The sequence below is a fragment of the Eumetopias jubatus genome, unplaced genomic scaffold (assembly GCF_037043125.1).
Source record: "Eumetopias jubatus isolate StellerSeaLion01/CBP00866 unplaced genomic scaffold, mEumJub1_p1.0 scaffold_14, whole genome shotgun sequence".
Taxonomy (NCBI): Eukaryota; Metazoa; Chordata; class Mammalia; order Carnivora; family Otariidae; genus Eumetopias; species Eumetopias jubatus.
In genome coordinates this window covers 10098628-10121336 of record NW_028274820.1, presented here as the reverse complement: position 1 = coordinate 10121336, position 22709 = coordinate 10098628, and the positions used below count along the sequence as shown (strand labels likewise).

General features: G+C 41.9%; 1 protein-coding gene across 3 annotated transcripts in view; it reads left to right on the top strand.

The window, feature by feature from the left end:
• Positions 1-22286, top strand: part of HECW1 (HECT, C2 and WW domain containing E3 ubiquitin protein ligase 1) — a 430092-nt gene extending 407806 nt beyond the window's left edge. For all 3 annotated transcript variants that reach the window (XM_088018231.1, XM_088018230.1, XM_028108920.2), the window contains 6 exons: positions 5255-5353; positions 5903-6032; positions 10970-11116; positions 12385-12499; positions 14692-14890; positions 22175-22286. In XM_088018231.1, the coding sequence (XP_087874357.1) occupies positions 5255-5353; positions 5903-6032; positions 10970-11116; positions 12385-12499; positions 14692-14890; positions 22175-22286 (802 nt within the window). The remainder of the gene's footprint in view (positions 1-5254; positions 5354-5902; positions 6033-10969; positions 11117-12384; positions 12500-14691; positions 14891-22174) is intronic.
• The last annotated feature ends 423 nt before the right edge of the window (positions 22287-22709 follow it).

Below are 22709 nucleotides of genomic sequence, written 5' to 3'. Positions count from 1 at the left end.
GCAAAATAAAAATGAGCACAATCCACTCCAAAGAGCAGATCTTGGGCAGCAGCAGCCTGGGGATTGATGGCAATGGCACCACGCTAGAACATGAAGCACGTTAACCATCTCTGGGATGTGCTGATATCAGTATGCTTTCAAAAATGGCAGCCCAGAAAAAGAGGAACAGTGCCACACCCTGTGAGCCAGGCTGACCTGCAGTATCAGCTGGGACTCCTTGTGGGGTCCCTGATGAGGAAGGAAGGTTGGGGGTCCTGCAAGTTCACACACGGGGGCTCTGCAACGGAGGACCCTGGGGCCTAGATACTGAAGTGACACATGAATACCCACAGGCAGGGAAGGTCCAGTCTAGACTTACTTTTATTTGTCCTTAAAACTTCTTATTTGTGGGGCGCCTGGGTGGCTCATTCAGTTGAGTGTCCAACTCTTGATTTCAGCTCAGGTCATGATCCTGCATTGGGCTCTGTGTTCAGCGTAGAGTCTGCTTGTCCCTCTACCCTTCTTCACACTCCCACTTGGGCACGCTCTCTCTCTCAGAAATAAATAAATAAAATCTTTTAAAAGAACTCTTTGTGCCAAGTAACTTAACATAACATAAACTTTTTTTGCTTAAATTGTGTGTATAATTTCTTCAATTATCAATACAGAGACTGAAAAGACATAATTTCATTCCATTTCAGAATTCCCACACATTTGTAACAACAAGTATAACCAATTTCCCAGCAAGCAGTTGTTCAAGCTAAGTGAGACAAACAAAGGAAGTGCACAATTACTAGAAGATGTTTTCTCATAAATGAAATTATGCACCATGGCAATTATTCAACTAGTAAACGTTTTCCATTTCAATCTATGCTTTTTAAGCTATTCTTTTGGATTTGAATTGTACAATTGTATTGTACATATCCCAGATCATAGTTCATTGCTCTGGAATATATTTTACTATATATATATATGGGTCTGGCTAGGAGCCATCCTGTCTGTGTTTATGTAAGGCCAAACCACATTATCATAGATGGCTTGCACACCTACAAAAAAATTATCTGGGACTTACTAGTGGCCCACATCAGCCTGTGAAACCAATATAATTTTGTCTTTAGAAATTCCATCTTATGATCTACCCATTCAGAACAAATAAACAGCTGTCTATTGGTGGTCTGCATTGCAAGTCTCCTGTGCTAGAAACCATGCCATCTGCTGCACTCCATCTGGTCGCAGCCCCTTGTTGAGAGGTAGGCAGTGGTGATCCTCACTACACAGTGCTGCACAAGACACCAAAGCCTGAGACCATTCCCCAGACCTTGCTTTCCTGATCACTTACCATTGGTTCAGGGTGGGCAGCCAACCTGAGTCAGAACAAGCAAGGAATCATGTCGGAAATTTGGACGAAGAGAGAGTCAAGTTGGTCTCTCTAGGATGAAAACCACAGGAAGTGCTGACAGCGAGAGAGAAGAAAGGAACAGATGTGCACAAAGAGAAGTCAAGGAGAGAAGGTGGATGAGGGAGAGGGATGTCACTGAAGTGCCTCATCTTCCTGGCAGCCAACTGCATTCCTGACCCTGGATTCCATGAGATACCACCAGGAACTTATAAAGAAGTCCCCCCTTGGCTTAAGCTAGTTGAAGTTTACTTTAACCAAAATATTTCTAATTAGCACAAGTTGGTGTTGGAAGCCAACATAAAATAAGATAATAATATCGTCTAAAAAGTTCAGTTTTCCAGAAGAGGAAACAGAGAACAGGTGGTTAAGTCCTTACAGGAGATCGCACACCAGGCAGCCCGGCCCCTAGACCAGAGGATTAACTTCTCTATTGTTTGGCTTCTTCACATGGACACAAAGGGAGAGGCCTGATCTGGTGCCAGGCATCTATGCATTGGTGTCTTCACCATACCACTTGCTTGGGGCTAATTATTGACCTTCGGTTTCTTAATTTGTGACATGAAGATAGCTATAATTGTGAAAATATAGAGTTGTTGCAAGACTCAGGGAGATAACATGAGTATCATGTTGGCCCAATAGGCACTCAGTGAAAGTTATTTCCAACCTGTTTCCAATTTTTCACTCATAAGTAATTGCAGTCATTGAAGCTCATGGCATATTGTAAAGGGTGGTGGTAACCAGCATCCTTCTGCATTTTTACTGTTAAATAGGGTGCTGAGATAGACATTCATCACTGTGGTAAGGAAACAATCCTCTATTCCTGGTTTACTACAAAGCTATTTTTCCTCAAAAATTGATGGCAGATACTATCAAGTAACTTCAGCTTCCAGCAACAACAAAAGCCATATGATTTTTGTCTTTTGATTTCATAATTTATTTTAATAATAGAATACCTAATATTAAACTCTCCTCAGTTTCCTAAAATCAAATATCTTTAATCACTTTGCATTGTTCTGGGAATGGATTGGTAGGTTCTGGTGTTTAAATTATGATTTGGGGGGGCACCTGGGTGGCTCAGTCAATTAAATCATGATTTTTTAAATGTATGAGTGAAATGTCTTTAGTTTTCTTTCTTTTGCTTTTTCTCCAGATTCCATTTTGTGGTGATGGTAGCTCATAATGATGAATTAGGAGGTTTTCTATCCTTTTCTGATTTCTGGAACTATATAAATAGCAGAGGGGCTTTCTATCCATGGAGGGTTTGAAAGAATATGTCTTTAAATACATATGTGTGTGTCATCAACTTCGTATATACTCCTTTTCCTTATGATTTTCTAGTTCATACTGTGGGCATTTGTCTATTTAAGTTTTCTGCTTCTTCCTGAATAGATTTGAATAATTTATATTTTGTTAGAAAATTTACAATTCACTGAAATCCACTTTTTTAACATTGAGCTGAAAATTGTATTCTTGTGTAATATTTTCTTCTAATCCATATCTGTGGATACTTACTGCCTGCTGAGATTACAATTTCTCTTTACTAGGCCTTTGGGGGCCACCTCTCAGTGAAGAGGGTACTTGGCCGGGCACCTGTGTTGATGTTTGCTCTCTTCCTGCTTTGGGTGGTCTTGGTCATCTCCATCTGGGTGGTCACAACGCCACCATCATGCTAGAAGCATCAGCTGTAATGCTTGGAGCCCAGTTAGAGTGGGCAAACCTGTATTGGGGTAGAAGCCTGTGTTTGTATACACAGGAGTGTGGTCACCATGTTGGGGACTGGTCAGTTATCGAGCTGGTCAGGAGAGAGCACTTGAGGGACAAAGCACTAGTGGGGCACACTGGCCTCGAGGACTCTGAGACGTCTGATTATTCTATGAGCTTCCCCATCCACAGTGCACCTTCGCTGAGATTCCCTTCACCTCCAGTCTCTTCAGAGTCAATAATATTTGTATGTTGATATTTGTATGTTATTTCCTGCAAATAGAACTGACCACTTGAAATATGCCAATTTGAAGTGGTATTTACAATTATGCTCATTCTATGGGATCAGATGATCTATTCATTTTAACAATTTTTATAGTAGTTATAGAGTAGGAAATCTTCTGAGTCTAAAAAGAGTCTCATGAAAGGTAGTGGAGATGGGTGAGTTGAAAATTCCAACTGGGAGGGTCTGAAAAAAGTCACAACTAAGTCTACAGTTAGGGTAAAATATACTTAGACGGAAAGAGACCAGGGAGACCCCCGTGATGGAGGTAGGAGCCAGAGATGAGCAAAGCCCATACAGGGAGGGAACCAATGTGCTAGAGAAAGCAGACAAGCATCTGGTTTAGGAGCAGGGCAATAATGGGATCAAGCTCCAGGGAGACTCGGCAATCAGCCAAGCAAGTTATTAGCAAAAATTTCAGGATATTAGAAAAAAAAATCCCAGGATTCGCCCCGATAAGGTTTTATTCTTTTTTATTCTTTTTTTAAATTTTATTTTGTTTGTTAATCACCATACATGACATCATTAGTTTTTGATGTAGTGGTCCATGACTCATTGTTTGCATATAACACCTAGTGCTCCATTCAATACGTGCCCTCTTTAATACCCAACACGAGGCTAACCCATCCCCCTACCCCCCTCCCCTCTAGAACCCTCAGTGTGTTTCTCAGAGTCCATAGTCTCTCACGCTTCGTCTCCCCCGCCGATTTCTGCCCCCCTTCATTTTTCCCTTCCTACCTTTTTTTAAAAAACATATAATGTATTATTTGTTTCAGAGGTACAGATCCGTGATTCAGCAGTCTTGCACACTTCACAGTGCTCACCATAGCACATACCCTCCCCAGTGTCTATCACCCAGCCACCCCATCCCTCCCGACCCCCACCACTCCAGCAACCCTCAGTTTGTTTCCTGAGATTAAGAATTCCTCATATCAGTGAGATCATATGATACATGTCTTTCTCTGATTGACTTATTTTGCTTAGCATAATACCTCTAGTTCCACCCATGTTGTTGCAAATGGCAAGATCTTATTCCTTTTGATGGCTGCATAATATTCCATTGTATTGGAATATTGTATACATAGACCACATCTTCTTTATCCATTCATCTGTTGATGGACATCTTGGCTCTTTCCATAGTTTGGCTATTGTGGATATTGCTGCTATAAACATTGGGGTACATGTACCCCTTTGGATCCCTGCATTTGTATTGCCCCAATAAGGTTTTAAATCATTAAAGGCCCTTATATCTGGAGGTAGCCAAATCTACAGGACCAGTTCTTCCCAGCAGAGACCTGTTCTTTGTTTGTGTGTGGCTAGCAATGTCAAATAGCAATGTAGGCTCAGCTTATGCTTACCACCGTGTGATTCCATGTAGTTCTTCCTACTGACTATAAGCATAATTGCCATATATAACTCATACTCAAGTCCTCTACCTCCTGGCATGTACTGAGCACACATTAGACCTTCAGGTGGTATCTCTGGAATGCTTGAATAGATAAGGACGCATGGTCCAGAAAACTTTCTATGTCCTCCTCAGGTTCAATGTGAACTGCTTATCTAGGGTTCCAGACTTCCCCTTTACCAGTGCACTTCTTCCCTTGGGTCCTTACACTGTCAGTTCTGAGAAGAAGATTCCAGCATAATGACTCTCTTCTAGTACTTGCGGGAGAGGAGGGTTCCTTTAATACAGACCACGCACATAGGCATTGTTCATGGTAAATAAGAAGGAGGAAAATAGGTCCCTCCCTTGTGTCATCAATTGGCAAATTCCTTAAACAGCTTACAATGAGTACTATCAAGAAACACATTAAATACAAATTAAAATTAAAATATTTAACAATGCAAATTTCCACCTGCCTTTACATTTTTCTGCCTTGTCTGTGTTTCAGGTTCAGGTTTAGTGGTCGTATCCTAGGCCTGGCTTTGATCCATCAGTACCTTCTTGACGCCTTCTTCACAAGGCCCTTCTATAAGGCACTCCTGAGACTGTAAGTGTATTATTGCAGGCCATGGTCCACCCAGCCCTGCCTGCAGGACACTAGGTGCTGGCCTCCCTGGTACCTCGGACGCTCCATCCCTGTTTTGCCCTAACCATTCCTGTTTGTTGACTTTTCTGAGTGCTTAGATGTCACATAAACCTTTTAGTACAATAAAAAGGCATTTAGAATTTTTATGTAAGCGTAGGAGAAGACTATTATAACTTCATATGACGGATATGAATCAGTTTATATAAATAATTAGAGTAATAGTACAAACTTTGCATTACACTAAGTAGAATTAATCTGTCTAAAACTTAGTTGTTTTAAAATATTTTTTAAAACTTTTTTCCAATTGCCATCAAGAATCCACGAGTCGATAATTGTCCCATATTTATTATTGTCATTTCAAAAAAAAAAAAAGCATTGAATGAACTAAAAAGATTCGTCAATATATTCAAGAGCATCAGATTGTTAGAATCGGTCCATATTGTTTTAGCCAGGTCTGGGCATCCGTTTGCTTAACAAACTGTTTACTTTGTGCCCTTGGAATGCACCCAGGCCCTGTGATTTGAGCGACTTGGAATATTTGGATGAGGAATTCCACCAGAGTTTGCAATGGATGAAGGACAACAATATCACGGATATCCTAGACCTCACTTTCACTGTTAACGAAGAAGTTTTTGGACAGGTTTGTGAGACATGGGGCTTGGAAAAGAACATTTGTTTTTTACTGTGGAAAATTCACATAACACAAAATTTACCACCTTAACTGTTGTTAAGTCTACAGTTCAATATTGTTAAGTATATTCACACTGTTATACGATCAATCTCTAGGACTTGTTCATTTTGCAAAACTGAAACGATAGCCATTAAACAGGAATTCCTCATTTTTCCTTCTCCCCAGTCCCTGGCAACATCCGTTCTCTTTTCTCTTTCCGCGAACTTGGCTGCTCTAGACACCTCACATAAGTGGAGTCACAGAGTATTTGTCTTTTTGTGACTGGCTTATTTCACTTAACTCATTGTCCCCAAGGTTTACCTACATTACAGCATGTGATAGGCTTTCCTTATTTTTTTAGGGCTGAATAGTATTCCACTATATGTATATATAGCCTATTTTATTTACCCATTGATCTGTTAATGAACCCTTTGGTTGCTTCCACATTTTGGCCATTGTAAATAATGCCGCTGTGAACATAGGCGTACCTTTATCTGTTCAAGCCCTTGCTTTCCATTCTTTTGGATGTATATCCACAAGTGGGATTGCTAGATCAAAAAGTAATGGGATTTTGTTTTTAATCCAGAAAACAAAGAATCTCATTCATTTAAAATATAATTCACTGAGGACTACTTCCTTTAATAAAGCTGCCCATGTCTTCTTCCTTCTTTTCCTTTTCATGATATGGATCTACTTTATAGAGGTTTTGAAAATCAAAGTGATAATGGATTAGAAAACACTTTCGTGAAGTGTGAAATACATTTGGAAGGTATTTCTGTGATCTGTGCAACTACAAAAATACTCCTTTTTATTACTAGTGTCTAGATATTTGCTCTTCCAAAGTGCATGTATATAAATATTATTCAATAAGATAAAGCTTCTCATTTTTTTAACCAGTATTTACATATCTTTGAATGTTCTGGGTTACAGTTGTATCAGGTTAACCATAGCCTGAGTCATTTACAAGAGATTTCAAAAGCCTCTGACACGTGATAATTTGTAATGGGTCGTTGTGAGAATTGAGTTGGTAGGCTCTATAAGTACCTATAGGCATAAATATAAGCACAAATGTGAACAGCGTGCTGAGTCTGTGCGTGAGAGGCACCCACAGAACTTTGCAGCACCCATACCATAGTCAAGAATTTTGGACAGGTCCTGGAAAATGTCAACATTCTGTCGAATTTCCTTTGTGTAAAACATACCTCTGAAGAATACCCTCTTCCATATTTGAGAAAAAATTTCTTTTCTTTTTACAACTATAGAGAGCACATTTAAATATGTTCAAGAATATACGATTTGTTGGGCCCCGAGAGTCGCACGGTGGAGTGTGTGACTCTTGATCTTGGAGTTGTAAGTTCGAGCCCCGTGTTGGGTGTAGAGAATACTTAAAAACAAAATCTTCCAAAAAAACCCCCAAAAGAATATACAATTCACTTAACTGTCTTGCCGTGTACTAGGTGAAAGTACGAAATACACTATTCCCTTGTCTGTGACTTCTTTTAGCCCATTCTTTACATTTGCCTTGCAGTAGAGGGTAAATTTGTAAAATAAACACAATCATTTAGCAAGTTTAAGACAATAGAGTAGCCATCTTAAAAATTTTTAAGTTAGATTCTTAACCTAACTCATCACACCACAATAAATTCCACCTGGATTAGAAATCTGACTGTTAAAAATAAATAAATAAAAAAGAAGAAAATGATAGGATTTTTATTTTTAGTCTTCCAGTAAGGAATGCTAATGCAGATGTGACACACTTTCAAAGTCATAAAGGAAGATTGACATAGTGAACTAAAATTACTCTTTAATTCTGTGTGGCAAAAATACAGCATAAACAAAGTAAAAGTGTCATAATATTGAATAGAACATGTTACACAGACAAAAGGCTATTCTTTCAATATAGGAAGAGATTCCACAGATCAATAGGAAATGATCAACAACAAATACAAAATTAGCAAAACGTAAGTAGTTCCCAGAAAAGGAAATATGAGAAAATAATTTCATTCACAAGTTGTAAAAATGTAAATTAGAGTGAAATGCTACTTTCACTATATACGATTGTCATGAATCGATTGTCCTTATACGATTGTCATGTATTGGAATGTTTACCAGTATTCCATTCTGGAGGTGGCGTAGGGAACAGACATGCTGTACAGGAGTGCAGGTGGGAGTAAGTTGTGTCACATCTGCATTAGCATTCTCTGAAAGGCAACTTTATGATAGCTTCCCTCATTCTAAATGCACCTGCCCTTCCGGGTATTATATGTAAGTGATGAATCACTAAATTCTACATCCGAAATTAGTATTACACTGTATGTTAACTAACTGGAATTTAAATAAAAACTAAAAAACTAAAAAAAAAAATGCACCTGCCCTTGAGTCAGTACCCATGTCTAGGGATTTGTCCTATTGATTCACACCTAATTCAAATGAGTAACGTATTAAGATCTTCACTGGAGCATTGTTGATAGCTGCAAAAGATCTGAGACGATCTAAATGTCCAGAAATAGAGCATTGGTTAAATAAATTATGATGCATTCACACAATGGAATAATGAGCCAGTGGGATGTGTGGCTAAAAAGGGCAAGACATCCCAGCCCATCAACTTCCTTGTAAATCGTAAACAGTAAACAGAATATTGCAACAACAACAACACAAACAGAGTAAGTCAGGTCTGAATTGGTATAAAACAATTGTCAAGGTACATTTTTAAGTGAAAAAAGTATGGTGATGAATAGTGTATATAATATGCTACTGTTTATGGGGAAAAAGAGATGATATATACATATTCCCTGGTATATGTGTCAATTATCCCTAGAAGAGAAGTAAAGGCAATTTTCTCCAGGTAGGGAGATTTTATGGCTGGGAGATGAGATGGGAGAGAAGCTTGCTTTTCATTTATGGCTTTTTATACCACTTGAATGTTATTCCATGGGCGCATATTACCTACTCAAAAACAATGAAGTGAACTACAAATAACTGAATACATAAAATTAGAGGGAAAAAATAACATTGAAAATACAAAAGGGCAATCCTTCGTGTGTGTGTGTGTGTGTGTGTGTGTGTGTGTGTGTGTGTGGCATAGGAACAACTCAGAGAGAAGTTTACAATGTTCCCAATGATAAAAATAAGGAGGTGTTGTAGATCTAGAATAATCTATATCTGTGTAAAGCATAAACAGATCTCATTCCTCTTCAAATGTAGTCACTAAGAACAATGACTTTGGTTTTAGAAAACTGAGTTGTAGCCCTTCTTTTGGCAAGTCATGAGGTCCTGAAGAGCAGACACATAGATGCAGGTGAAAGACATCATAGGCTTGTCCTACATGTGTTAGTGAGGATTAGGGTCAGCTTCCTGTAAAGAAATCCGGAATGACCCTGCTGAAATTAACAGTTTATTTTTCTCTCAAATCAAAGTGTAGAGGCAGACAACCCTCAGCTGCAGTGCCTACCATGGGCACCTGCACTCGTGGCCCAACCATCACGTTCGTGCCTGAAGCAGCAGGACAAAGGATGGGTTAGCCTGGACAAAGGAAGAACAGCCCCTCCCCTTAAGGAGGTTCCTGAAAGTCCCATACAACATTCCTGCTTACACCTTACTGGCCAGAATGTAGTTACATGGCACACCTAGCTGCAAGTGAAGTTAGGAATTAGTCTTTAACTGGACGGCTGAAAATCAGAGGGTCCAAGGAATGTGGATATTGAGTGGCAGTAGGGATGTTAGAATTAGCCAGTATTTTTTTATTGTTATGTTAATCACCATACATTACATCATTAGTTTTTGATGTAGTGTTCCATGATTCATTGTTTGCGTATAACACCCAGTGCTCCACGCAGAACGTGCCCTCTTTAAGACCCATCACCAGGCTAACCCATCCCCCCATCCCCCTCCCCTCTAGAACCCTCAGTTTGTTTTTCAGAGTCCATCGTCTCTCATGGTTCATCTCTCCCTCCAGTTCCCCCCCCCCTTCGTTCTTCCCCTCCTGCTATCTTCTTCTTCTTTTTTTTTTAACGTATATCGTATTATTTGTTTCAGAGGTACAGATCTGTGATTCAACAGTCTTGCATTTTATAATTAGCACTAGTCACCTAAGTGATAGCAGAAAAAAATAACCATCAGACTTCTGGCCTGTTTGTTTAGGTCCCTAAGTCAATGAATGCCAAATATACATATCTACATTTCTTAAACCAATGGCTAAATACAGTTATGCCTCATTTGTCTTACAGCTTTGAGCGGTGAGGTGAGCCCCTTAGGTGACATCCCCTTCAAACACCAACACTTTCTGATAAAAATGTCTAACATGTTATCCACCCTCTTGCCTTTCAAAAGATAGAGCACAGATCATAACTTTCAAGGATTCATTTGTCCTAACAAACAAGCACCACCATACTAAGTGGCAAGATCATTCTCTGTTTTCTTTCTCAAGGTCAGTCTCATCGGTCCGTCAGCCAATATTATACCAGCTGTAAAAACCATCTTCCCACCCTCTGCTATTTTCCTGTCAATGACCTGCTCTGGGTGGGGAGGCTTGTGGCTTTTGAGAATGTGATCTAATTGGGATTTGGGGGAATTGAGTATAAAGACCTTCTGGTCCACTGTTCCCCTGGGACAACAAGGGGCATTTTTCTTTTATTTCCATTATGCCTCTTGAGTTAAGGAAATACGTTTCCTCTTTATAAAACAAACAAACAAAGAATGCAGCTTTTCTAAGGTGCATAACCATCATCTGAGAAGAACCAGAGCTTTTTTAGTAACTCCCAGGAAAGGAAAAAGAATGAAGGAGGTAATAATGCTGAACCCATGTGAAGAAGACATTTTGTAAATAGCTCATCCTCCTAGAATTGGTATGTGTCACTGCAAGATCAGCTGAGTTGACAAACATCACAATCTTTCTGTTTCCCCACAAGGTAACAGAAAGGGAATTAAAATCTGGAGGAGCCAACACCCAGGTAACTGAGAAGAACAAGAAGGAATACATCGAGAGGATGGTGAAGTGGCGGGTGGAACGCGGTGTGGTACAGCAGACTGAGGCCCTGGTGAGGGGCTTCTATGAGGTGAGACCCAGGCCCAGCTGAGGAAGGCAGGCCGCAGTCAGGGCCCTTATTACCAACACAGCTTGTGGCGGGGGGGGGGGGGTGCGGCGCGGAGAAGAAGAACCAAGGCAGGCAAAGGGCTCAGCTCCAGTCACCACATTGCAAAAAGGACACACTTGGGACAGATGAAAGAAGGGTCAGAGTTCTCTGGGAAACCTAACTCTGGTGGTAGGTGAAAAATGCTCTCACAAAAATGGTGTTGCTGTGGCCCCGGTGTTATATGACAACATTCAGTATCTCCTGTCAAGATATGTGCATGCTGTGTTTCCTTTCATTCAGTGAAATAAAAATAAGTGAAGTTAAGGTGTTGGAGGACATTGTCCACTCTTGCTAGATTTCTCTTTTGTTATAGTGTCACATTGTGCCACATAATCCATACTAAGGCAGTAAATCAAGAGGAAGGGACAGTTGCCAGCTTCCTGTGTACCAAATGTTGACATCCTTTAACCTTTTGCAATTTAGAAACAAGGCACTGTAAATATTCTCTCAGGGCTTGGGTCTTGGAAGGTTTTCTTTCCCTGCCCATAATGGAGAACAACATGGCTCACGGGCTCATCCACCACTAGTCTGATCAGAGGAGCTGTTCTGTTGTGCCTGATATATTTGGCAACAAAGCATAAAGTCAGAGCTCAGAGCCCTAGCAAAGGAGGTCTTTCCAGATCTTTGAAGGAGGGAGGAAGGAACTGAGGGGAGAAAGGAAGGGAAATACAGTTGTTTTAATATAGAATGCCCATTTCTAAGAAATAAGTCAGAGTTGGAAAGGAAGGGAAATACAGTTGTTTTAATATAGAATGCCCATATCTAGGAAATAAGTCATGGAAGAGAGGATACCTTTTAAGTGAAATGATAATAGTAAAAGCTTTCAAGTCACTTCAAAGTGTTTGGACCTTTTGCCTTTAAAATGCAATGATAACCTGGAAACTTCAATGTGACAGAGAAAGTCAAGTCGGATTTGCTCATAACATTTTGAGAGGGAGTATCAGAGGTAGTGAAAACCCTGGGGCCTTTGAGTTCCCAGCTCATCAACGGGTTGTGTTTCAGAATGTTTAAGTCAACAGTTTTGAACTTAAACATGATGGTACATTGGTAAAAAAAAAAAAAAAAGAAAGAAAGAAAGAAAGAAAAAAAAGTTGGAAATGATGGTCAGTCTCCCAGTGTAAAACCACAGAAGTAATAATAAGGAATATAACTTCAATGTGGTTGGACCTGAAGCCTAATCTGTATTTCAGGTCGTAGACTCGAGGCTTGTCTCCGTGTTCGACGCCAGGGAGCTGGAGCTAGTGATAGCTGGCACGGCGGAAATCGACCTCAACGACTGGCGGAATAACACGGAGTACCGGGGAGGTGAGCTAGCAGGCCAGCGCACACACAGTTCACTGTTTTTTAAAGAAATTTATATTAAGGCGAAATGGCATAGCGTAACATTAACCGTTTTAAAGTGAACAAGGCAGTGGGGTTTGGTACATTCACAATGTTGTGTCTCCACCACCTCTAGCTGGCTCCAAAACATTGTCCTCACCCCAAAAGGAAGCTCATTACTCATTAGGCAGCTTCCTCCCACTCCTCCCTCCCCCAGCCCTGACAAACATCAATCTGCTTTCTATCCCTGTGGACTTACCTATTCTGGGTATTTCATGTAAAAAGAGTCCTGTAATTTGTGGCCTTTTGGGTCTGGTTTCCTTCATTTAGCCTACTGTTTCAAGGTTTGTCCATGCTGTAGTGTCTCCATACTTCATTCCTATTTGTGGTTAAATAATACTCCATTATAACTCTGAAAAACAAACTGAGGGCTCTAGAGGGGAGGGGGGTGGGGGGATGGGTTAGCCTGGTGATGGGTATTAAGGAGGGCACGTTCTGTGTGGAGCACTGGGTGTTATGCACAAACAATGAATCATGGAACACTACATCAAGAACTAATGATGTCATGTATGGTGATTAACATAAACAATAAAAAATTAAAAATAATAATATTCCATTATACATATATATTTTTTTCCATATATATGTAATATAAATATAAAATAATAACCATTTTATATCTACATTTATAACATATATTCCATCACTCTTTAAAGACTACAAAAATCTTGGCCTTACTTCAACACCTGTGCAAAGTGGGTTCTCATAACAGGCTTTCCTGTAACTTCGATGCTGAATGTTCCTTCAGGTGACCCCCATTGGGATAGTCTCTGGCCTCCCTCCATGTAGATGCTTTACTGAGAACCGGCCCCTGGAGGCCAGCTCCTGAGCTCGGTTACCTGCTGTCAGGGAAGTGTGTCCCACTTCCTGTAGAATTGCAGCCCTGTTCCCTTCGATCTCGGTTTCCCGCAACGTGGTTCTGTGATTTTTCCAAACTCTATTTCTAACCCTTCCCACCTATTTACTTTCACACTGCCAAACTAGTCTTCTTGAAATATTATTTTCACCAGGTCACTTCCTTACCCACAAAACAAACTCCTTATTACGAAAAGGCTTTTCAAAGTTTTTTTTTTTTTTTTTTTTTTAGGCTCAAAACCATTTCTTTCTGTAAAATATTACAGAGAAACCAATCAAAACCACAGAGAGAGAGTGAGGTCCACCACCTCGGCCTCCCTCTTCTCCCCAGTATACTCAGCCTGAGGAGCATCTGTGGGACCACTGGGCATTTCCCGGCATGGTATGACCACTGCCGGCCTCAGGTGGCAAGTCCCAGGGTCTCTGCCTGGCTGTTACAGCCCAGTAAGGCCCCCAGTGAGCTTCCCTTTGGCCCTCCCCAGGCCCCGCTCTGCACTAGTCGGCTTGCTGTTCCCTGCATATTTCTTCCTCGTTCTTGTTGTTCTCCATCTCTCCTGGCGTCCACTCACACAAAGCCTTCCCAGGCTCAACGCACACCTCCCCTCCCTCTCTCTACCCCAGCCCACATAGATTTCTCCCGTGTCAGAGTGCCTCTTGCGTTTACAGCACTGGTGAATCATTTGCTTGGACTGGTTGACCCAACCTCTCCCAACTGTGCTGGGACAGTGGCCCGACTGGTCCGACTGGCCTGAGAGCAGCTACTGGACACGCGGGCATCTTCTGTTCACTGAGCTTGCCATTTACCTCCAGCCCTTCTTAAGTCCTAGGCTCGCCCACAGTATGTGGTTACCAAGGGCTAAGACATCAGAACAGAGAAAATACATTGAAATATTGGGTTGATAGAGGGTTTTGTCTCTTATGGTCCCAAGGATCTCTAGCCACACCTTTTCTCATTTACATGAGGCAGGAAAATGGCTGGTGGGGTCCCAGTTGTTCACATAGAAAGCAGACGTCTCTGAGGACATCCCTCAGAGCATAAAAACTTTTTATAAAATATCTATTTTCTAAATCTGCTTTTGCTATAAAGCTTGACCTAGTTGCGCAGATTGTCTTAGACCTGTGTGAAGGCCATCGTTAGAGAAACTGGCAGACTGACAGCAACTGTTCGGTTCTCATCACACCTGCAGTATATGTCACCTCTCTCCCTTCCTCCTCCGCTCTGCACATCCTCCCTTGTCTCTCCCTCCTTCCGCTCCATCCAGGTTATCACGACGGGCATCTTGTGATCCGCTGGTTCTGGGCTGCCGTGGAGCGCTTCAATAATGAGCAGAGACTGAGATTACTTCAGTTCGTCACGGGAACATCAAGCGTGCCCTATGAAGGTTTTGCAGCCCTCCGAGGAAGCAATGGGCTCCGGCGTTTCTGCATAGAGAAGTGGGGGAAGATTACATCTCTCCCCAGGTAGGGGCTCCTGCCGGCCTTCAGGAAACCCACCAAAGAGGGCCAGCATACTTTGATATTGGAGCGTTGGGGGATGATCCTTTGGGATGGAATTCTTTCCTGCCACCCAAGTTATTGTTATATGAGTTATCGGTGAAAGGCACCAGTGAGGAGTCTCTGGCAAGTGAATTTAGACCATATTCTTAGTGGTTTTTTGATTATTGATGGTATTTAGGCTGTAGTGTCATGGCCCATGTGTCCGTTGTGGGAAGCTTTCCAATCTGTATGTAGCCCAATTTAACGTAAGGAGGAATGTCTCACCAGGTAAGGGTGGGAGGAGAGTCTGGAAGCCCAAAGTAACCCTTCCAGCACTTTATCTGTACTTCCCCAGCACATCACTTGATACTCTGCAGGATGGTTGTGCATGTACAGGTCACGTTTTTCCTACTATGTTTTAAAACATGTGAGGACAAGACCATGAGTATCTCATGGTGAGACAGATGCTGACCATAGATATCTCATATCTACAGTGACTTCTATATAGTAAGCTGTCAAGGAGATTATTGTGAGATAAATGCAGTAAAGGAGACACTAGGGATCCAGGCAACTTAACGGAATGAATTCCCTATGCCATGTGTTCTAATACTTCCTGGGTCCTTCCTAGGCCACTTTGAGCAGCCTTTTCCTGCTCAGTGAAATAAAGAGCACTAAAGAGATACTTCTGTTTAGGTACCACAGTAATAAATACTGCTCAACAACAGAAGAAAAGATTGATCCATATTATTTTCTTCAACTATGATATTTTCTAATTATAAAAGAAGATTCACATTTAATTCAGCTGTTTCCACATGGCCTCCCAGATACTATTGCTAAATCCCAATGGAAGGATTTACTGAACTGTGATTTGCATTCGGATCTCCCAGACCTTCCAATGTCCTGAAGACAAGTCACCTGATGTCAGTGAGCATCAGGAGGCCCAGGAAACAGGGTGCATGCCCAGCTGGTCAATAACAGCCTAAAGCCTTGGCACAATTTTCAGCCCTGGCTTCACCCACTTGTTCAGCAGACCCTCAGTGCTCATTCGCATGGGTCTGCTGATAGCTGAGCCTACTGAATTAAATCTGGCAAGAAAATAAAGCTAAAAAAGGCAAGATTTCCATTTGTCTAGTTTAATGATAGATTTGGAAGATGAGGTTATTTGGAAACAGTCTGTTTTTATTTTAGAGAAATGAGTTTGCATCACCATTTGATGATAGCCTGCCCCTCCCCCCAGCATCACGTGTACCCTGAAGAGTGGCTAAGACACAACCATCTACCTTCCCAGAGGAGTTTATAGTCTAGGGAGGAACACAGCCCAATAGTAATAAATCACAACACAAGGTGGAATCAGAGGAGCACTGAGAAAGGAAGGTAAAAGTAAGGTGCCGTGAAGATGTAGACTACAGACCAAATCCCCACTGAGTTGGGAAGAGGAGATGGCACAAGAGGGTGGCACTTAGGTGAGCATTGAGGGTCAAAGAATGAGTAGAGGGGAATTCCAAGCTGAAGCAGGAAGGATTGCTGGACCAGCGTGGAGAATAAGCTATCCAAAATGATACTCATAAGGGATGAGACTGAGAAAGATAGTTTGGTGGGTCCCAGGGGGAAGACTCTGCCGAGGAGTATCTGTTTTATTCATTGAGGAAATGGAAATAGGAATTGTTTTTGTCATTCGGGGGCCACAGATTGAGTCTAATTACATATTTCCCTTGAGAAGCTTTAGAAATATACATGAATACTATTAACCCACATAAAGAGCTTATAAGATAGACACTGGGCTTATAATTGGGCTATTCACATCTGGGCCAAGCCATCCCTAAAAATGTTGCCATTCTGCAAACCCCAGAGAGGATTCCTTGGGGAGGCAGAGACTTTACCCTGCGCCAAGAGGGTCCCAAGAAGCAAGTGCTGAGATGCCTCTGGGAGGACAGTGAAAATGACCCCCTGGATAGTAACCCTTAACTAGCCTTCCTTGTACATGTTCTGAAGATCCAAGAACCTCAAAAGGGTCACCAGTGTGTGCAGATAAAGAAGTAACTTCTGACTTTCAAGGACAGAAGTTTGGGTAGATGTAGCCAGACCACGTGGCAGATGGCAGGAAGCCCAGAGGCTAGCAGGAGCGCCAAACAGACACAGGACAACCCAGGACTTCCCAGAGAATGTGACCCCACTGCACACTGCCCACACTGGGAGGAGAGGTGCTCTGGAACTGCTCTGTTCTCACATCTTCCCCCTGTAGAGAGGCACCTGGCTTCCCAGATGAGAGTGCCAAATAGTGTCATAACCAAACCTGAATCATAGCCCAGGCTAAATAAAACCTTTACATCAATTCAAGTCCTTGAATTGTAGGAGGGTTAGGAAGGAGGACTTTGAGAGTAGTGGTTTCCAGGATGTAATTTTACAGTGTCTGGTAAAGAAAGTTCAGTATCAGATGGGTTGGGTAGTCACCGGGGTTGAGGTCAAGGAGCTGGCAGGTTAGGGCATCGAACAGGTCATCCATGTGGACTCAGATACTACACGGTCTGGTGAGCACACCTGAAATGGGAAGGATTTAAGCAGTGTACCAGAGATTTTAATAAATGTAATTAGCTGGAAGGTCAGAAGATACGGAAGATATATCTAGATCACTGATTTGCAAACTTTTTAACCCTAGGCTAGAGAAAGAAATACCTTTTACATAACATTACAACCCAGTACAAGCATATCTACTTGTGTGTGTGTGTGTGTGTGTGCGTGTGTGTGTGTGTGGTGTGTGTCTGAAATACAAGTCCCTCAAAACAACACTTTACCTTCTTGCCTAAAGATAACATGCCATATCTTCTAATCTATCCTATTTGATTGAAATAAAATGTCAGATAAAACCTGTAATTATGGGGGGAAATATCTACATGGCGTGAGATTCAAAGGTACGGAATTTTTTAAACATTTGATTCCCTCTTATTTATTTATTTATTTATTCATTTTTATTGAAGTATACTTGACACAGGATGTCACATTAGTTTCGGGTGTACAGCATAGTGATTCCCCAGGTCTATAAGTTGTGCTGTGCTCACCATGAGTGTGGCCACCATCGACAACACTATGATGATGTCATTGACTACATTCCCTGGATTGTGCCTTTTATTATTGTGACATATTCATTCCATAACTGGAAGTCTGTACCTCCCACTCGCCTTCACCCATTTTGCCCATCCTCCCACCCTCTCCTCTCTGGCCACCACCAGTTTGTTTTCTGTATCTATGGGTCTGTTTCTGCTTTTTGTTTGTTTGCTTTGTTTTATTTTTTAGATTACACATATAAGTGAAATCATTTGGTATTTGCCTTTCTTTGTCGGACTTATTTCACTTAACATAATACCCTCCAGGTATTTGTTGTCACAAATGGCAAGATCTCATCCTTTTCTTACGGCTGAGTAAAAGGAACAGAAATTTTTGATCACAGATTGACAAGTAATGATCTAGAATTGGCAGTGGGGCGTGAGCAGAGTGCTCATTCACATCACAGAACGTGGCAGAGTGATCATTGGCCATCTCCACTCATGGGGACTGAGAAAGGATGCTAGGACTTGTAGGCCATGTCCAGAAAGGCAGTGGGAGAGTTTCCTTACTATGGAACAAGGACTGGGGAGGGGAGAGAGGAGAGGCTCCAAAGGAAAGAAAAGCATGGAAGCTAGTCAGAGTAGACACAGCACAAGACAGCATGGAGAGGAGAGAAACTTAGGGGTTTACATTTGGAGTAATAAGGAGAGCAGAGAAACTTAGGGGTTTACGCTTGGAGTAAGGACCAGGGACTACAGAACCGTGCGTCATGGGCAGCTTAGTATAAAAGTTGCAAACAGAATTCTGACAACACGCTTCACTGCAGATGTAAACTGAGCCCAAGCCCAGGCGGAGGGGGAGGCCTGGTTAAGGTGGGCAGTTGGCTTACTCTATAGGAATGGCTCTCAAGGGGGATGGGAGAGGTGATTTTGCCCCCTACTGGACATTCAGCAATGTCTGGAGACATTTCCGGTTGTGCGGGAGAGGTGATATTGGCATCCAGCAGGTAGAGGCCAAAGATGCTTCCAAACACACAGGACAGCCCCTCACAATAGAGAATTAGTAAGTTTAAAATGTTAGCAGTGCCAGGGTGAGAAGCCCTGCTCTGTGGACCATAAGGCTACAATGGAGGCTTCAGGGAGCCATTGGGAGTTCAGAAGAGAGACTGACAACCACTGAGAAGCCATAGAAAAGCCACGGGAAGAGAGATGTTCAAGAAGAAAAGATGCCAAAGGCTTTTAAAGAGCTTGAGGAGGTGGGGATAGAGAACGGGTCCCTGGATTTGGGAATCAGGAGGTTCTTGAGAAGGTTGAAAAAGAGTAGGTTCCGTAGTGATGAGAGTGAGAACCATCTAAGGAATGAGGCCGTGGTTGGGCGGTGGAAGAAGATGGCGTGAACAGAAGACAGGACTTGTAAAACTGGCCTCGCAGCTCGCTGAACAGCCAGCAGCAGAGAACAGCGATTTGTTTGCTTTTCGTAGTGTTGTTTCCTTTTGACCAGCCTTAAAGGGGTCTCTTCTGGGGAGAAGCATACTATCTTTGGCATTGGTTACCATTTTAATCAATAACTTGGAAGAAAAATCAAGGAGACAGGGAGATCAATCATGCAGATGATACAGATTAGAAGGGCAAATCATACCGTGATTGACACAATCTAAATCCTGAATTATCTCAAAATGCTGGAATCCTAGATTAACACCAACAGAGTGAAAATTGACCTGGCATGATTGAAAAGATCCATGTGGAGTTCCAAAATATCAATTGCACAAATAGGAGATCAGGGTGATTCATTTGCCAGTAGTTTCTGTCAAAAAGGCTGAGGGTCTTGAGTCCCCACAGGTGTGACACAGTTCCTGCAATAACAACTGCAATCGTGGTTGCATCAAGAGAATCTTATGCAATCATGGTTGCATCACAGATGACAAAAGGCATGTATGTGTATTCTAACATTGGCCCTCACAACAAACGCCTGAGGTACACAGAACATCTATTAATACCCACATTTTACAAGTGAGAAAACTGAGGCTCAGAAAGACTAATTGACTTTCCCAAGGTGTTAAAGCTAGTAAGTGGCTAGACTGTGATCGGATTAGAGGTCCTCCAGCCCCTGGTTTTGTGCTTTCTCCACCACCCCCAATGCACCCTGGAAGACTGGGCCCGTGCCCAAGGAGGAAAGTAAGCAGGTCCTCTGAGCTGTCAGAACCACACCTGGAGGACTGCAAGCATTTAAGAATGCTAAATTGAATCATGATTTGATTGTGTTCGTTCATTCTAGTTTACAAACTAGAATCTATTTTAGAGAGTTAACCAAAGCTGGTGATAAATACAGTAAAAGCAAAATAAAGAAACTCTGGGTGTTCACACGAGGTCTTGAAGAGGTGCCATTTGCTAATGCTTTCAGATTATTCCCAGAAATTACCTTTTACAGAATTCGTTTGGTTTGCAGATATGGGATTTTTTTGCTAACATTTCCACTCATGAGTGCCAGTTAAAAAAAAAAAAAAACACCAAGACGATGATGTCTGCTCCTATCTCGTGCCTAACTAGTTCAGCTAGGTTCAAAAGCGTACTTGGGATTTTCCTGCCCCACTTAGCATAGCTAGCCAGAGCCCAAAGTACGTCCTGGTTTTAATCTTTCTAAACATAGAGAAGCCACTGTAATTGTCATTCTACTCATTTTACTGAGGGCTCTTCCACTTTTACTCAAATGAGATTAGGTAACATATTTTAGTTATTTTCTTGCGAAGTCAACATAGGCCTACTGGAATCTTAGATCATAATCTGAGACCTCTACTAATCTTGGTCTGTTTTTATGCTTCTTCTCAGTTAAGTCCTTGAGGCCTAAGGCCAGATGCACTACTATCCTGTGCCCACCGTTGGAGCTTGTGAGGGGAGGAGTTTGGGGGGTAGTTTCCTAAGGACAATGAGGGAGCTGTGACCAGGAGAAGGAGGAATGGATGTTGAGAGGCAAACACAACAGTATCCTCCCCCTGAGCACTGCATCAGCCTCATCAGGAACTCTGAAAACAAAGGTATAAATAATATACAATTTCCCTGGGGATCATATAATTAGAAGAATTCAGTATCCCAAATGAAATTCAAATGAAGGGACAATGGTCTCTTTGGTTAGAGTTTTGTTTATTTGTTTGTATATATACTTGTTTTGTGATATTTTATCTTCTTCTCTTTTATTTTTTTATTATTTTATTTTATTTCATTTTAATGTGCCCTTTTTTGCGCTGGTTGGCTTCTCAAAACACCATTGCAACACACCACCCCTTCTAGGAAGCAAAAGGCATTAAGTTAACCTTGAGCAGCACCCACCCCCCATCCTCCCTACTTTGCCTTAAGTAGTCCTTGGCCTCAACCAGAGATTCCATAAAAACAAAGAACATCTGACAGGGAGAAACTAGTCAGGTGATTTGAAGTTCCACAGGAGGAACCTGTTCTGGACCCTTTGGGCTCACCACTGAGCCCTATACAGGTGATACAGGACCTGGTCCTGGTCTGTGCATTAGAGCAAGGTGGGGGAAACCATTCCTTATCTAAACCAGGTACTGGCGTGCGTGGGCCCAAAGGATGAATGAAGGATATGACAAGTAAGGCAGAACCCAGGGCACAGGGATGCTCCAGGCAACCAGGGAAGACTATTCCACAAGCTCAGCTGTCCTTGGAAATGCAACATTCCCGTGTCAGGTTAGCTGTGTCACACTGAAAACAGAAGAGTTAGACTGTCTCCAGGGCTCACCTGGCCTGACAGAGCTTTGGATCTCAAAATTCCAGGGCATCTGGTGGCATGTGTACATCAGTGCACATGGTTTACTGTGGCCCAGAAATCAGAGCTGGACAAAGCGACTTGGGAATTTGATCTTCTAATAATAATTATGTTTCTGCCTCCTTCACAGATCACGTCCAAGTTCGTAGGTCAATTGCAGAATAAAGCTGATAACCATAGAGTTGCTGACTGATTTGCTAGTACAGTTCTACATTAGTGTGGTTTGCTTATAAATGCAAACCATCTGTGTCCAGTTTTCCTACTCTCTCAACTCGTTTATTTGTGTCTAGAAGACTATTGTTCTTAGTTGCAAGGCTTTATGGTGGTCCAAAATCATGGTTGTGCTCACTTTTTCTTCCCTTTTGCTTCATAGCTTCAGACTGATCACAGATACATACAAACCAGTTGTACCTTTGAAACAAACACCTTCACCAGTCTTTTTTCCCCGTTCAGGGCACACACATGCTTCAACCGATTGGATCTGCCACCTTATCCCTCATACTCCATGTTGTATGAAAAGCTGCTAACAGCAGTGGAAGAAACCAGCACCTTTGGACTTGAATGAGGAAATGGAAATTCACCTGACATTTTCCTGGCAGTCACCTCACCCTTTCTGGGATGATCCCCTTGCCCTTTCCCTGAATCAACTCTCCTTTGATTTTGGTATTCCATGATTTTTATTTTCAAACCAAACCAGGATTGACAAAAGCTGTGCATGAAGAACTGCCTTCTTCTGAGATCCAACCTTCAGGCTTATCTCCTCTATTCTCGATGAACTGCTAGCCTGTATGCAATATTAAACAACAGCTGTCTCAAGGTCTGTGTGTATCTCCACATACCTCCATTACTAACAATGAAATAGGAATGCAAGTTATGCTACACTTGACCAAATGGTAATAAAAGTTTACTTCCATTTATATAATTTTAGGGAAATTTGAGCATTAAGCATTCCGAGCTTTTATATGCCCATGTCTTCTGAGCAGAACCA